Source organism: Sminthopsis crassicaudata, chromosome 3 (genome assembly GCF_048593235.1).
Source record: "Sminthopsis crassicaudata isolate SCR6 chromosome 3, ASM4859323v1, whole genome shotgun sequence".
Taxonomy (NCBI): Eukaryota; Metazoa; Chordata; class Mammalia; order Dasyuromorphia; family Dasyuridae; genus Sminthopsis; species Sminthopsis crassicaudata.
Window position 1 is genome coordinate 614,472,429 of NC_133619.1, and position 16,967 is coordinate 614,489,395.

Consider the following 16,967-nt stretch of genomic DNA (forward strand, 5'->3'; position numbering starts at 1 on the left):
CATAATCCCTGCTCTCACCCTCTCCTCTGCTGACTACTGACCTTTTAGGCTTCCTTTCATTTCAAACAAAAATCCCATCTTTTACTAGAAGCATTCCACAACAACCCTTCTTCATTGAAAGCCTTCCCTCTGTTCATTTTTTCTACCTAACCTGTCTAGAACTTATCTACCCATATTTCTTAGCATGTCATCTCCCCCATTAAACTGGAAGTTCCTTGAGGGCAGGGACGGTATTTTGCCTCTCTCTGTACCCCAGTGCATAATATAAAGTCTGTCACACAGCAAGTGCTTAATAAATGCTTGTTTGCTTCCATCTTTCTCTGCTCCAGTTTAACCTTCTGCAAGTGCCACTGTACTCTTATTTATGATTATACCCCTTCTTCAAAAGCCTCCAATGGATCCCCATTGCCTATGGGACATGATGCCAGTTTGTTAACCTGGCATTTAAGGTCCAATGCAATGGCTCAGCAATGGCATAGTGGGTTGCAAGATGCCTTTAGAATCAGAAAGACCAGGGTTCAAGTTTCACCCTAAGCAAGTGATGTCATCATTTTGTGCCTCAGTTTCCTCCTCTGTAAAATGCAATGGGAGCAGATAATCTGCCCCCATAAGATCTCTTCTAGCGTTGCTCTATGATCCTATATCTATCCCAGCCTTGTCACATCCTACTCTTTCCCTTTACAATATTTTTTTCTTTACATTTACAATGTTTGCTTGGCAACGCCATGGAAGCTCTTTGGAGACAGGAATTATTTCATAGCAGGATTTTTGCATCCTCATACCTAGCATGGCTCCCAGCACACAGTTGGTGCTTAAGAGCTGGATGACAGTAAGATGTGAATCCCAAAGGCCATCTAGTCCAAATGCTTCATTTTACAAATAAGGAAACAGACCCAATGAAGTGCTAATGTGATGTAGGCAGTGGCAGTTAGAGTGCTGCACCTGGAAATCAGGATGAACCTTATCCAAATTCTACCTTGGAAACAGCCCAGCTGTGAGGTCCTGGGAAAGTCACTTAATTTCTGCTTTTTTCTCTGCCTCAGTTTTCTCCATTTATTTACACAATGGGACTAATGATAGCATCTACCTCACCAGGCTGTTTTGAAGAATAAACAAGATAACATATATAAAGTACTTTGCAGATCTAAAAGTACTATATTAATGTGAGCTATTATTACTTTTAAGTGACTTGTTGTTCAATTAATAAGCTTCAGAAGCAGGACTTGAACCTGGATTTCCTACATCAGAGCCACAATACAGTATGGAAGTAAACTGATCTCTATTGTCTTCCCACAAGTATTTGTTTCCCACCATCATACCTTTGCACAAACTGCAGTTTGGGACACTGTCCTTCCTTCCTCACCTCTACCTCTCAGACTCACTGCTTCTTTCAAGTCTCAGCTCAAAGTCCATGTTTCTCCATCTAGTCTGCTCCTAATACTTTCTAAGATCACTTCCCATTTATTTTTAATATACCTAGCTATTTCCATTTCTCCTCCATTAGACTGGGAGCTCCTTGAGGGCAGGATGTGTTTTCGACTTTCTGTGTATCCCTAGACCAGATTAAATACTTCATAAAAAACTAAGGAACTGCCTCTGCCTAGCATATATTAAGTGCTTAATAAAAATTTTGACTACCTAATTCTCCCTGAACAATTCTCCCCATTTTTTCCCTGCTGAACTCTTAAAAGACAAGACAAATGAGGTGGAGCGAAAGGGAAGCACCCCAACTCAGGAATGAGTGCCTTGTCTCAGGGAGCTTAGCTGTGATTGTCAGCTTGTTTCTATCTCTGTCTCCTCATCTAGAAAATGATAGGGTTAGATTGATGATTTCTAAGGTCCCTTCCAGTTCCAAATCTATAATGCCATGAAAAAGTGCTCTACACAGCTGTAAAAGGAAACCAAAAAAGTTTATGCAAAATTATTAAAGAGAGAGTACGCAGCCTTCCTTTCTTTTAATGACAAAAATAAAAAGTTATATTTATGTTGACGCAATCATTCCACTGAACATTTTGCTTAACATTGCAACAAATGAATTTTGTTAAAAAGCGTCTTCTAAAAATGGAAGCTAATGACTTTATGAGAAATCAGGATACAATAAAGCAAAAACAAAAAAATGAAAAAATAGAAAAATGTGAAATATTTCATTGAAAAAACAATTGACTTGAGAAATAGACTCAGAAAAGATAATTTAAAAATTATTGTTCTTATTCGCTTCTGCACACATATATTGTATCCAGGATATTCTATAATATATTTAACATGTATAAGACTGCCTGCCATCTAGGGGAGGGGGTGGAGGGAGGGAAGAGAAAAGTTGGAACAGAAGGGAGTGCAAGGGATAATGTTGTAAAAAATTACCCAGGCATATGTTCTGTCAATAAAGAGTTATAATTTTAAAAAATTTATTGTTCTACCTCAAAGTCATGATCAAAAAAAGAGCTTGGACATCATCTTTCAAGAATTATCAAAGAAAATTGTCCTAATTATTCTAGAATGACAGAGCAAAATAGAAATTGAAATAATCCATCAGTCACCTCCTGAAAGACATCCCAAAATAAAAATTCCCAGGAATATTATAGCCAAACTCTATAACTCCCAAATCAAGGAGCAAATAGTGCAAGCATCTAGAAAAAAACAATTCAAGTACAGTGTAGATGCTATCAGGATAACACAAGATTTAGCAGCTTCTACATTAAAGAACTGGAGGGCTTGGAATATGGAAAGCTGACAATCAAGAATCACCTACCCAGCAAACCAGAGAATAATCCTTCAGGGGGAAAGAGGGTCATTCAATGAAATAGATGATTTTCAAGCATTCATGATGAAAAGACTAGAGCTGAATGTAAAATTTTGATTTTCAAACATAGGATTCTGGAGAAGCATGAGGGGAAAAAGTGATATAATAAGCACTTAATAAAGTTTATCTGTTTACAATCCTACATGGGAGAATGATACTTATAACTCGTTAGAGCTTTCTCATTATTATAGCATATATATAACAGAAGGCACAGGTATGAGTTGAATATGAAGAGATAATATCTTTTTTTAATGATGAAATTAAGGAGTGAGAAAGGAAGATACTGGGAGAAAGGGAAAGGGAGAAGTGGAATGGCGCAAATTATCTGCCATAAAAAAGAGTCAAGAAAAAGCTTTGGTAGTGGAGAGGAAGATCGAGAAGAAAAAGGGAGTGAATGACCCTTCTTCTCATTAAGACTGGCTTAAAGAGGAAATAATATATATACTCAATATGGGTATAGAAATCTATCTTACCCTGTAGCAAAATAGGAGGGAAATGGGTTATGGGAAAGGGGACATAATAAAGAGAGGGCATATGGGCAGAGGGAGTGGTCAGTAGCAAAATACTTTTTAGGAGGGACAGGGTAGAAGGAGAAAAAGAATAAATGAAAGGAAATATAGTTAGCAATGGTAATTGTAAAAAGAATTTTGACGCATGTTTCTCTAAGGCCTCATTCCTCAAACACAGAGATAACTGAGTCAAAATTATATAAAAAATAAAAGCCATGCCCCAATTGATAAATGATCAAAAGATATGATCTGTGCTCAAAGAACTATAAATTCATGCATATCTTTTGACCTAACAACACTACTACTAAGCATGAATACCAAAAGAGAGTCTAAAAAATAGGAAAATAACCCATCTGTACAAAAATATTCGTAACAGCTTTTTTTCTCAGGGGAAAAAAAAAAAAAGGAAATTGAGAGAATAACCATCATTTGGGGAATAGATCAATAAAATGTAATATGTGTTTGTGATGGAATATTACTGTTCTACGGGAAAGGATGAGCAGGATGCTCTCAAAAAAAAAAAAAAAGGCCTGTAAAGTCTTCCACGAACTCAGGCAAAGTGAAATGTACTATATACCAAATAATAGCATTGTTCTTGGATGACCAGCTGTAAATGATTTTACTATTCTTAGCAGTACAATGATCTACAACTACTCTGTAGGACTTATAATGAAAAATCCTATCTATACTCAAAGAAGGAACTGATTGTATCTGAATACAGATTGAAGAATTCTCTCTCTCTCTCTCTCTAACTTTTATTTTTCTTGAGGGTTTTTATTTTCCTTAAAATAGGAGATCTATGTTTTCTTTCACAACATGACTTCTATGGAAATGTTTTGCATAATTTCACATATGGTTCCTTAATTGTGGGTGGGATGAGAAAGAGAATCTAGAACTTAAAAAAATTTTAAAACAAATAAAATTTTTTTAAAAATATAACTTGCGGAAAATATTAAATGAATGAATAAAAAAGACATGTCCTCTGAGCCCCAACAAAATATACCAACTGTGTTGTCAACAAGCACTCTTCAGCTGAACTTCCCTGCTGCCCATGGCTCACTTCTGAACCCTTGAAATCTGGTCTCTAACCCCATCTCTCCAATAAATCTGCTCTCTCAGAAATGACCAATGATCTCTTAACTCCACTGCACTCCATAATCTTTTCTCTGGTCCCATCTTCCTTGGCTTTCTTGCAGTATTCAACATAGTTTCTTGGGTTCCATGACACTGCTGTCTGCTGGTTCTATCCCTTCCTGCTTGATCACTCCTCCTAGTCTCCTTTCCCTGAGTGACTAAGGAAGGGCTCCACCATCCTTTCATTCCCTGACCTTGAATACGCTCCTTGGAATATTTTTCTTAGGTATTCTTCTCTTTCTTCCTCTTGGTAATCTCAGTAGTTCCCAAGAGTCCCAAGATCACCTCCATGCAGATGAATTCCATGTCCATGTATCAGCACTAACCTTCCATTGAGTTCTAGTCTAGCTTCCAGCTGCCCACTGGACATCTCTGCTTCAAACTAGACACAACAAAAGGCGAACTCTTTCCTAAAGCAACATATCCTCCCAACTTCCCTACTTCTGTTGATGGCAGCCCTTTGTCAGGTGACTTACAATTTCCTAGCGCACCTGTCCAGATCTCCCCTTGGCTCTTTATCACACCTTCCCTACATACTAAAATCTGTGAATATGTCATTGCCAGAAGCTGGTTGGAGAAAGTTCTTCCCCATTTAGTGAAGAACAAACTGGGCTTGTCTGTATTGCCTGGAAAGTTAACACGAGCCACTTTGAATTCTCTGGTTTTAAGGACAACAAGGCAAAGACTATTTATTCCTCATTATTTATCCCTCACCACCAAGCTCAGAGCTGAGAGTAGGTACTTCATAAATTTGCCAAAACGAACTGTATTATAAAAGCCCTCTTGTCAACTGCCACGTTCCCCCTAAAGCCCCTGAGCAATTTCCCCCTTTGACTCTCAAATCATCCTGTTTGATCTTCTTCTATACAGAAAAAAGCAGTGTGGTACACTGGACAGGAAGCAAAAAGACCAAGAAATACTGGTTGCGAGGGCCTGGACAATTCACCAACCCTTTTAGTCCCAAACAGCAAAGTAGATGAAGCGGTGGAATCGTAGTGAAGAGGACCTTTGTCCAAAGGCGGCCTCTAAAACTCACCCGCTGTGTGAACCTGAACTACTCTCCCCCACTGATTCCTCATCCAAAATATGACTCAACAATAGCACCTACCTCACAGGGCTAGAGACGATTGAAGGAGCTAACAGGAAAATTAAATCTCATGACATTTTATAAAGGCTAGGGAGTAGTAATGGTGATGATGGTGGTAGGAGTAGTAGTGATGATAGCAGTAGTGGTGGTAATGGTAGCTTGCAGTGGTGGTAGTGGTAGTAGTAGTAGTGATAGTAGTAGTAGTAGTAGTAGTAGTAGTAGTAGTAGTAGTAGTGGTAGTAGTAGTAGTGGTAGTAGTAATACTAGTAGTAGTGGCAGTAGTAGTAGTAGTAGTAGTAGTCTTAATAGTAGTACTAGTAGTAGCGGTAGCAGTAGTAGAAGTAACAGTAATAATAGTAGTAGTACTAGTAGTAGTAGTAGTAGCAGCAGCAGTAGTAGTAGTAGTAATAGTCTTAATAGTAGTACTAGTAGTAGCGGTAGCAGTAGTAGTAGTAACAGTAATAATAGTAGTAGTACTAGTAGTAGTAGTAGTAGCAGCAGCAGTAGTAGTAGTAGTAATAGTAGTATAGTAGCAGTAGTAGTAGTAGTCATTGTAGTACTAGTAGTGGTGGTAGTAATAGTGTTAGTAATAGTCTTAATAGTAGTACTAGTAGTAGCGGTAGCAGTAGTAGAAGTAACAGTAATAATAGTAGTAGTACTAGTATTAGTAGTAGTAGCAGCAGCAGTAGTAGTAGTAGTAATAGTCTTAATAGTAGTACTAGTAGTAGCGGTAGCAGTAGTAGTAGTAACAGTAATAATAGTAGTAGTACTAGTAGTAGTAGTAGTAGCAGCAGCAGTAGTAGTAGTAGTAATAGTAGTATAGTAGCAGTAGTAGTAGTAGTCATTGTAGTACTAGTAGTGGTGGTAGTAATAGTGTTAGTAATAGTCTTAATACTAATACTAGTAGTAGCAGCAGCAATAGTAATAGTAGTATATAACAGTAGTAGTAGCAGTAGCAATTATAGAACTAGTAGTGGTGGTAATAGTAGTGATAGTGGTAGTAATAGTCTTAGTAGTAGTAGTAGCAGCAGCAGTAGTAGTAGTATTGGTAGTGGAAAGTGGTAGTAGTAGTACTAGTAGTAGTAGTAGTAATAGTGATAGTAGTAGCAATAGCTGTAGGAGTAGTAACAGTACTACTAGCAGTAGTAGCAGTATTAGTATTAGTAATAGTGATAGTAGTAGTAGTAAAAGTAGCAGTAGTAGTAGTAATAAAATAGTAGTAGTACTATAGTAGTAGAAGCAGTACTAAGTAGTAGCAGTAGTAGTTCTTGTTATTCTTGTTGTTGCGGCTATAATGGTAGCAGCAGCAGCAGAAAAAGTACCTATCTACCTTGGTAGAAGGAGTTTCCTCATCTGGGAGTTCACTAGATCAATGAAGTCACCAGTTCCTAACCCTGCCATGTCATATTATAGCTGATTATGTATATATGTGTCATAGTACCCTAGGGGTAAACATAATACATTTGGAGTCTGGAAGACTAGAATTCAAATCCAGCCTCAGATACTTATTAGCTGGGTGACTCTGAGCAAGTTATTTAGCCTTCATCAGTCTCAGTTTTCCCATCTGTGAAATGGGCATAATAAAAGCATCTTCCAGCGATTTTGTGAAAATAAATTGAGATAACATATGCATAGTGCTTTACAAACCTTAAAGCCCCATTTAAATGCTAGTTATTATTATTATTAAAATTCCTCACAGACAGAGACTTTTATCTTTTTTCTTTCCTATCCCCCACCCCCACTCATGGCAGCAAATGTTTGGTTGTTGTCCTATATTCTGAGAACAAAAATGACATCACTGTGTTGGAGTCTAGCAAATGTTGAGTGAGTGAGTGAATGATTATTCCTTTTGCTATTCTTAGATGTGCAGAACTCAGGCATTTTTCTTACTAGTCAATGAACAGCCCTGTCAACATTAAAGTCAGGTCCTGGACCTATGATTTCATGGGGAGGAGATTCATTGCCTGAGGGAATTCCTTCCCCCATGCAAGTCATCATCTTTTCTGCAACTTGTTGTCTTAGAAGCTGTCAGAGGCCCTGAGAAGTTAAGCTCTCTGTCCAAAGTCATGTAGCCAGTAAGTGTCAGGGATGGGACTTTAACCAGGTCTCCCAGGTTCCAAAATAATGAAGAGGTCAGATATTGCCCAGGCAGGGCTGGAATCAGGACTGGAACTCAAATCTGGCCCCAGACATTTCCTAGTTGTGGGATCACTGAGGAAGTCACTTAACCTAATTTGCCTCAGTTTCCTCATCTGTAAAATGAGCTAGAGAAGGAAATAGCAAACTTCTCCATTTTCTTTGCCAAAAAAACCCTCAAATGAGGTCATGAAGAGTTTGAAAGGACTGAAATGATCGAACAAAATCCTACCTTCTGAATCACCAATTCATAAACACCCACCCATACACACACACACACACACACACACACACACACACACACACACACGGAGAGAGAGAGAAATAGAGAGGGATGGAGGGAGGAAGAGAAAGGCAGAGATGAGAGACAGAGAAAGAAGAAGTTAAACAGAAAAAAGAAAGGGAAAGAAATAAGGGAAGAGAGAGAGGAAAAGGGGGGACAAGGAGAGGGAGAAAAAGAGGGAGAAATAGAAATAGAGAAAGAGAGACAGAAAGTAGAAAAGAAGACAGAAAAGAAAGAAAAGGGAGGAAGAAAAGAAGAAGGAGAAGAAGGAAGAGGAGAAGGAGAAGAAGGAGGAGGAGAAGGAGAAGAAGGAGGAGGAAAAGGAGAAGATGATAAGGATAAGGATAATCCTTAGTTTTCAGATGAGAAATTGAGATCCAGTAAGAGCATCTTAAATAATTTGATTAAATTCATATCATTTACTCCAAGATCTTTAAATGTTTTTGCTTTGTTTTGTTTTTTTAAAAAACTTCCGTAATCTCTTTCCAAGACCCAGGAAAGCAGACACAAGGAAGGGATTGTTCAGCATGGCAGCCTCCACGTCCGTTGGTCTCCCTATTTCTGCTCTCTCCCGGCTCCAGTCCAGGCTTTCACTACCTTTCACTAACCTCACTTACCGGTCTTATTTCACATTATTCACTTAGTGCCAGCTGTTCCTTAGTCATCTCCCACTTCCACCTCTTTGCACAAATGCACTACCAGGTATAGAATTCCAATAATATTTAAAGCTCCTTTAAGATAGGAACTATTTCGTTTTTACCTTTGTTTCCCCAATGCCTATCTCATTCTTGACACATAATAAATGCTTGTTAGATTAAATTAGGATTTAATCCAAGCCTCTTCAGCTCTGCCTGGTAGAATCCTGGCTCATGATCCTGACACTTACTCAAGGCCTTTTCTGGACCACTTCCCTCTCCCAGTTATTAGCTCTCTCCAATTCACTGGGTAGTAACATGAGATCATAGCCCTAAATCTGGGAGGGACTTCAGAGACCAGCTGGCCTAAAGACCACATTTTTTAGTCCAATGACTTGTTCCACATTACAGGCAGTAAACATGAGGGTCAACTTTGAACACACATCCCCTGCCTGCAAAGTCGGTGTACTTTCCCTTTCTTCACCTCTTCCTACTTTGTGGACACCCTATATCCATTTTCTCACGACCTGATGTATTCCCCAGTAGAACTTAAGCTCCCCAAAAACAAGGAGCTGTTTCCATTTTTGTCTCCCTAGTGCCAGGCCCAGAGAAGCCACTTAATAAATACATGCTGAATTAAATTAAACTCATTAAACTGCCACCAGAAGACTCTTCTCCAGTACAGCTCTGGTAGCATAACTTCAATAGCTTCCTATGGCCTTCTGAGCAAAGCAGTAAAAATTTCAACCTGAAATTCAAGATCCTCTGTGAATGGGCCCCAACTGACCTTTCCAGATTTATGTCCCATGACTCCTTGTCACAGAAGCTACACTCCCTCCCCCAGAAGCCTAGCCACCAAGCTGTTGGTTCCCTCTGTACCTCTCTGAAGGCTTGCCTGGAACGTCTCCAATTCACTTTATCATTTGTCAAAATCCTACCCTACCTCCAAGGCCAGGATAAGTGCCATGACATCCACGAAGGCTTCTCTGGTTTTCCCAAGTCAGAAGTGCCTCGGAATTCCTATAAACTGCTCTGTCTTTTATGCAGTTACCATGATCTATTTTTACAGTATCTCTGTCCCCTCTTATTTCTCTCTGAGCTCTTTGAGGAGTGATTCAATCCTGCCTCAGTTTCCTCATCTGAATAAAGAGTGGTTAAGATAAACCATATAAACCCTTCTGATCCATTCTGAGTTCTGACATCCTTTGTTCTGATGTCTTAGGTCCCAAGTTTTTTGCTGGCTCTAGGAATCTACACATTTAAAGTCTTTTAATTTTTAAATTAAATTTAAAGGACTTAAAGTCAGGACTCTTTAGTTCCCCCGATCCAGCAGCACATGTTCTCACCCATGTTCAGCCACATGACCCGGAAATGGATCATAATATGAAATGAAAAGCAAATTGGAAAAAGAAATAAGGTCTGGTCGTTACAGTACCTACTGCAGGCTGAGGAGACGGGTCTGAGGAAGCCATCTGCCTGTGACTCTGCTCAGCTCACCACCTTCTCCTGTTGGAAGAAAGAAGGGAAATCTGATCAGAGAGGAGGGAGAAAGGAGATCATGGGGAAGAACAGAAAGGCCTCGTCCCCATTCCATGCCCCGCTGGCTGGAGGAGGAGCGCCCAGGCCAAGAAAAACCTCATCAACTCCCTTTGCAAATCATTAACCCAAAGGTAAACCCCAGGTGGAGGCGGCTGGCTCGGCCCGCCCTCTCCTAGCCCCCAGAGCCAATTTCCCCACTGCCCCAGGAGACCAGGCAGCTGCCCAGCTCCTCCTGGACACTCCAGCCAGCTCAGCTGGACTGGAGATAACATGCAGATCCAGACCCAGGCACAAGGGAACCCCCAGTCCCGGGGGGTGGCTAAGCACCTTCTGGGAACTGGCAAGATATTTCCTCTTCCTGGCCAAACATTAACCATCTTCTCCATCTCTAAGTGGCTCAAGCCTCTGCCCGCTGGCTAGCAGGTCTCACCCTCTGGGGATCTCCCCATCCCATGATGCACATTGTATCATGTACACTGGGGAGTACATGTACAGTGGGCACGTTGGGGAGAGGGCTTGATTGGATACCAGGCCTCCAGTCTTAGGTCTGACACTTCCTTAGAAAAATTAGAACCCGAGTTCAAACCCCTTCTGGTTACTGGTTGTTATTAGCTTCATGATCTGGGAAAACGTTTAACTTCTATGTGCCTCAGTTTCCACATCTATGACATGAGGAGGATATGTCCGTTGTACCCATTTCACAGAGTCCATTTAAGTGCTCCGAAAATCTTAAAATATCACCAGTGTCAGCTGTTACAAGATTTTTTTTCATCCAACTCCTTTCATTTATTCAACTGTCTCGGAAGAGGAAATTCCCTCTGCGGAGACAAATCTATTCTACAAGTTAAAATCTTTGGGTATCCTCTGGGACAAACAGGGGAAAGGACACTGGGGTTTAAATTTTAAAAAGAAATTAGAATTTGGAGGGAGTTTTGTGAAAGTGGCAGATAACACAAAGCTTTTGACCAAATAACCTACATTTTACACTAAAATGTTCTAAACATAACATACAAGAAAAAGAAAAAGTTCAGACTGACAACTTTTACTCAGATTTTCCAGATTATGGAGGCACCACACCCCTAACCGCCCCAATCCATCAGAGATAACTACACCAGCTGCCTGCCTAAATGCTATTCTTTAAACCAGGAAATGGGAGTTATTATGGGTAGTTTCTTATCTGAAGGAAATAAAGCTTGGGGGAAAAAAAGAGGGAAAGCAGAGAAGGAAAAAAGAATAGGAGAAAGTGTGACATAAATAGGAGCTCCTGCTTTTATCACTGGCCACGTTCAAGGGCCCCAGATGGCAAGTGCTCCTCACTTCCAGAATCCTAGGCTGAGGCCATCAGAGGCTTTCCTCTCCCTGGGGCACCCTATCATCGCAGAGACAAGAAGCCCTAAACAGAGGCTGCTAATGGGACCAGATGGCCTCCCCTATAGGGTTAATCAATCAGCACACCCCATAGCTCCTGCTCTCTGAAAATTAATGGACCCCACACTAAGCCATTAAGTGCCACCTCCTCCAACACAGCCACAGGATTTGGGTTTTTTCCTGGACCACTTGATCCAGGATTCCCCAACTTCCAGACACCCCGAGTCCCAGCTTTTAGCAAAGCTTTCTATATAACGGAGATATCACGAAAGTATCATGAGCACCAGAACTGGAGGTTGAAAAGCCCCAGCTTTCTCTGCTCTAAATTCACTGTGACTTTTAAGAAATTCACCACTTTCCTCTGGACCCCAGCTACCCCTGATACAAAATGAGAGGGTGGGCCCATATCCACTGACTTTTAAGTTCCACACACACATCATCCACCCATCTCCATGGATTAGTAGCTGAGGCCTTTATCTCCCTCTCCCCTGCACTCCAGGCCCTCTCCTGCCCTTCCCTAAGTCATTCTCCACCAAAAAAAGATAAATGGATATTCCTAAAGCGCAGATTAGGTCCCTTCCCTGCTCAAGAAGCTTCAGGGGCTCCCTATTCCCCCGAGATAAAATCCCAGATCCTCTGCTAAATTCCTTCACATTGGGACTCCCCACTTTAGGCTGCTCTCACAAAAATGAGAAGACATGTAAAAATAATCATTAAGAGAAAAATAAAAGGGTGCAAGGGAGGGGGTGGCCAAGGGGATCTCTAAAGACCTTTCCAGCTCTGGCTCAGAGACCAGCTCATCCAGGCCTGACACCTGACCAGATGTGCCCAGCCAGCAGCCATCCAACTTCCCAAAAGACCTGGGGAAGGGGCAGGGAAGGGTACATCCCCTCTGGACAAAACCTCCCCAGCTCTCTCCATCATGTATCCTCTAGTTGCATGTACTCCCTCTTCCCAAATGATTTTGAATTCACTTTGTGCATGTTTTATATTTTTGTGTACAGATTGAGCAGAACTTTGAGGGCAAGGATTTCTTTGGCTTTTTGTACCTCCAGTACCTAGAATAGTGCCTGGAACATAGTAGGCACTTAATAAATGCTTGAATGAATTAACTGTAACTTCTTAATCCTAGTGCCTGAAACGTAGTAGGTACTTAATAAATGCTTGAATGAATGAATGGTAACTTCTTAATCCTAGTGCCTGAACATAGTAGGCACTTAATAAATGCTTGAATGAATGAATGGTAACTTCTTAATCCTAGTCCTGAACATAGTAGGCACTCAATAAATGCTTGAATGAATGAATGGTAACTTCTTAATCCTAGTGCCTGAAACATAGTAGGTACTTAATAAATGCTTGAATGAATGAATGGTAACTTCTTAATCCTAGTGCCTGAACATAGTAGGCACTTAATAAATGCTTGAATGAATGAATGGTAACTTCTTAATCCTAGTCCTGAACATAGTAGGCACTCAATAAATGCTTGAATGAATGAATGGTAGGTAACTTCCTAACCCTAGTGCCTGAACATAGTAGGCACTTAATAAATGCTTGAATGAATGAATGAATGAAAAATTCTTAACCCTTCTTTGAAGCCCAACTAAAATACAGCCTCCTCCAGGGAGTCTTGTGTATCTCACACTTCCAAAAGCACCTCATTTATATGAGCACCTCTAATTACATAGAGCACCTCTTAGATACTCATTATATATCACAGTAGTCTGTGTTTTTGCCTCAGTAGCTGTAAGACCCAGGAAGCAAGGAGCTGTACCTTATCCCAACTTTGTAATCTGCCTCGAAGACACACACAGAGCTTTTCCCATGAGACCACTAGCAAAATAAACCTTTATTAAATGAAATGAAATTTCATTAAATGAAATGATAGGTTGTCCACTATCCAAGAGTCTCCGATCCTATTAAATATCTTCCAGACCCTGCGAATGTGACTCTCTGGGACTTTATGTGAGCCTCAACTGCCTTCCCGATATAAAATGGGGGGGAGGGAAGGGGGCTACATCACCTCTGAGGTCTTTTTTATATCTAAAGCTACCAACAACCAGGTTCTGGGTCCAAGGGCAGAGGCAGAAGGAGGGGACAGAAGGAGGGGACAGAAAGAAGGGACCCCAAGTCAGTAGGAAAGGGGAGTCTTCCAATCAGTGGAGGATGCCATGAGACACTTAGGTAGCAATTCACTTATTAAGTGCCTATTGTGAACAAAGCTTAGAAATCTTAACCTGTAGGATCTTTGAATTAATCAGGTTTTTTAAAAATATATTTTGGTAAAAGGGTACTTCAATATAATGTATATAATATAATTGTTTTTCAATATACTCTAAATCATTCAGAAATATCATTCTCATCCCTACCCCAACTCCAATCAAACTGGGGATTGTGCTTACTCCCCCAGCGTCCCCCCCATGCACACTCCTGCCCTCCCTCACAGCCCCAGTCTCTCTCACCTCTTCTCCAGATACATTTTAATTTTATGCATTTAAAGGAGTCCATAGTCTACACTGACTATTCCAAAGGAGTCCAGGACACAGAGTCTTAGAGGATGAAGAGGGGCAATTTAAAAAAAGCTAGAAGGGGAGCTTGCAGCCATAAAGGTCAAGCTGGAAAATGTCTCTTTCACTGTGAGACAATAGGGAGCCACAGAAGATTTTTGAGCAAGAAAGTGAAATGGTCAGATCTGTTTTTCAGGAATATTGATCTGAAAACTGGACAAAGGATGAACTGGAAAGTGGAAAGACTGGAAACAAGGAGACCAGAAGAAAGAAGATTGCAGGATAATGATCTACACTTGTTTTCCAAAGAGATACAAAAAAAGCACCTCTCTCCCTTACCGGCAGAGCTGGCAGATGGGTCAGTAAGGCTTCCTATAACATGGGACTTGGTTGATGTATTAGTTGGTTTTTTTAACTATTTTTTTCTCTTTTTAAAAGTTCTTTGTTGTATTGAAATGGTTCCCTGGAAGAGATGGAAAAACTACTTTGGAAAATGAGCTCAAGGCCCTTCCTTATCCAGTTGTCTCTCCAGTTTATCCATGGCCCCTAGAAATGTTTGTTGAATGAATAAGTGACCAAGCTGATATCCTTCCAGCCAAGGCAGAGTTTTTAAGCAAACTTCTTCCCCTTCCCCTGTCACTAAACTCCTTAAACCCGCCCCAAATGAATTTAAAAATGGCTCAAACCGTTGAATTTCCTGCAGTAGTTGGACTGGCTTCAGTGGAAAAGACTAAGGGGTTCTTGGGCCACAGAAGTGTAGAGATGGGAAGCTGCAAATCTTTCCCAGCAGAAACCTAGGCAACAAGCTGTCCCTTGATGAGGAATGTTCTCCTTTTCAAGGGTAGGATGGAGCTTTGGCTCCTGAGAACTTCTCTGCTGGGCCTGGAGGACAGCCTGGGTTTGGGTCCTTTCCAGGTCCCATCACTCTCCTCCCTGGGCTAGATTCTGTCTCCTCCCAGTCTAAGCCTTGGGGAACTGCCCCCTCCAATCCCCCCCCTCCTACCATCCCCCACAGCCCCAGTTCTCTTTCATCTCTGCTCCAGGACCCTCTTTCCTGGATGTTTTGGCCCAGACTCTCCAGCTGGAGAAGGAGGAGGAGTCCAGGCCAGTCCAGTGGGGCCGATCACCCCTTCCCTGATGGAGGCCACAGTAGGCACAGGGTACTCCCTCCCTCTCATTGCTCAGTACCTGCTAGATCTGATTCGACCTTCTTAACAGCTCTCCCATCCTTCTCAGCTTTCTTTTTTAATTTTTTTTTAATTATCAAGCATTTACTGTTTCTCCCTCCCTTTCCCCCATCTCACTAGAAATAAAAAGTAAAATAATACATTCAAAAGTACAGCCATTCCCCTAGGTCAAGCCCTTATCATCTCTGGAGAGCCTGGACTGTGGTAACAGGCTTTCTAAAAAATATAATTCTATTTACGTCTTTTGTATTTATATTATCTATTTTCTGATACACTCCTTCCCTTCCTCCCACAGAGCCAACAGGTCAGTCAGTCCAGTCAATGAGCTTTTGTTAAGTACCAGGTACTATGCCAAGTCTTGGGATGCAAGATTTTACAGCTGAGGAAACTGAGGCTGAGAGCCAGGAAGGTGAGGAAAAGGTGGCTGATCCAAGATGGGACCCAGATCTCTCATCTCCAGATCTAGCACCTGTCACCCCCACAAGGGGGGGAGGGTTCCGTTAACTTCAACAAACCTCGTGAATCCAGATTGAGTCGTGGAGATCCCTAGAGTGCCAAGGGTTGAACTTTGAATTTTGACCTTGCCAATAATAGGGGTCACGGAAGGCATCCAAACAAAGGCAGGAGGAGAAACATCCCAAGCTGCGCGTAAGGAAGGTTACTCTGTCAGCATATAAATTAAAGGGAGAAAAATGAGCTGGAAATGCGCGGTAGACGAGGGAAATTGAGGGGATGGAGAGATGGGGAGTCCTGAATGGAAGAGAGACCCTGCTGGGCTGTGGGAGGGTGGTCAGCCCTAGGAAATGCCCTCAGCCGGTTAACAATGGTGTCTCTATTCCCAGACCATAAGGCTCCCCCTCCCACACGGCCCTCATTCACCTCCTTCCCTTCAAGCAAACCAGCCCCTTTGGGGGGGGGTGCAGATTGGTCCTGGCCAATCCCAGGGGCAGGGACGCCTGGGAGCCTCCCCCAGCAGCCATCCCCCTTTCCAGGGCTCTCCCCAAGACTGGCCGGCTGGTTGCCACAGTAACCAAGGGCTGTGTGTATGTGAGGGTCTCAGTAATGAGGAAGCGAGGGGGAGGTCTCTCAGTGAAAGGGTTCCCAGCCCTTAGCCTCCATTCCTGCCCGGACCCCTCCCCCACTGGGCTCCTGGGGATTAACCCCTTTGTCCCTGCAAGCCGGGAACCAAGAGAAGGAGAAATGAAAGACTGAGAGAAGGGGAGAGAAAGGGAGGGGAAAGAGTGGGGTGCCGTACAAACTAAGACATTTTCCGAACAGGACCAATACAGGGATTTGTCTTGCTTGAGCAAACATATTTGTTACAAGGTTCTTTCTGTCTCTCTTCTTTTTCAATGGACTGTGGGAAGAAGAGGGGGCTGGGAAGGATTTTTGTTCATTGAAAATTAACTTTAAAAGATTCTGTTATTTTTTTTTCTAATGAATAGGAAAGTGAGTGAGTCAAATGTAGCATCATAAACTGGAACTCCTGACAGCTGTTCCCCTCTCCTGCTCTGGGCCGGGGAGAGGGAACCCAGGAAACCAAAACTTGAACCCAGATTACAGGTCAGTCTCTGTGCTATAGTCACCCCGGAAATGCTTGGAAAAACAATGGGAAATCTGCAAGGACTGGCACCAGTGGTGGGCAAAGGTGGGGCCTAAGCTCCAGGACAATCACTCCACAGTCTGGCACCCACGGGAAAGGGGATTTCTCTTAAAGACAAAGAGTGGCCAGTTTGTGATACAGGTGATAGATGGCAAAGGTACAGTCATTCTACCTTCCCCAGA

General features: G+C 41.8%; 1 protein-coding gene across 4 annotated transcripts in view; it reads right to left on the bottom strand.

Annotated features, from left to right (window-relative positions):
* ARHGEF10L (Rho guanine nucleotide exchange factor 10 like) overlaps window positions 1–16,967 on the bottom strand; it is a 245,485-nt gene that overhangs the window by 201,359 nt on the left and 27,159 nt on the right. For all 4 annotated transcript variants that reach the window (XM_074306088.1, XM_074306087.1, XM_074306091.1 and 1 more), the window contains exon 2: window positions 10,020–10,090. In XM_074306088.1, coding sequence (XP_074162189.1) covers window positions 10,020–10,056 — 37 coding nt within the window. In that variant the 5' untranslated portion in view covers window positions 10,057–10,090. The remainder of the gene's footprint in view (window positions 1–10,019; window positions 10,091–16,967) is intronic.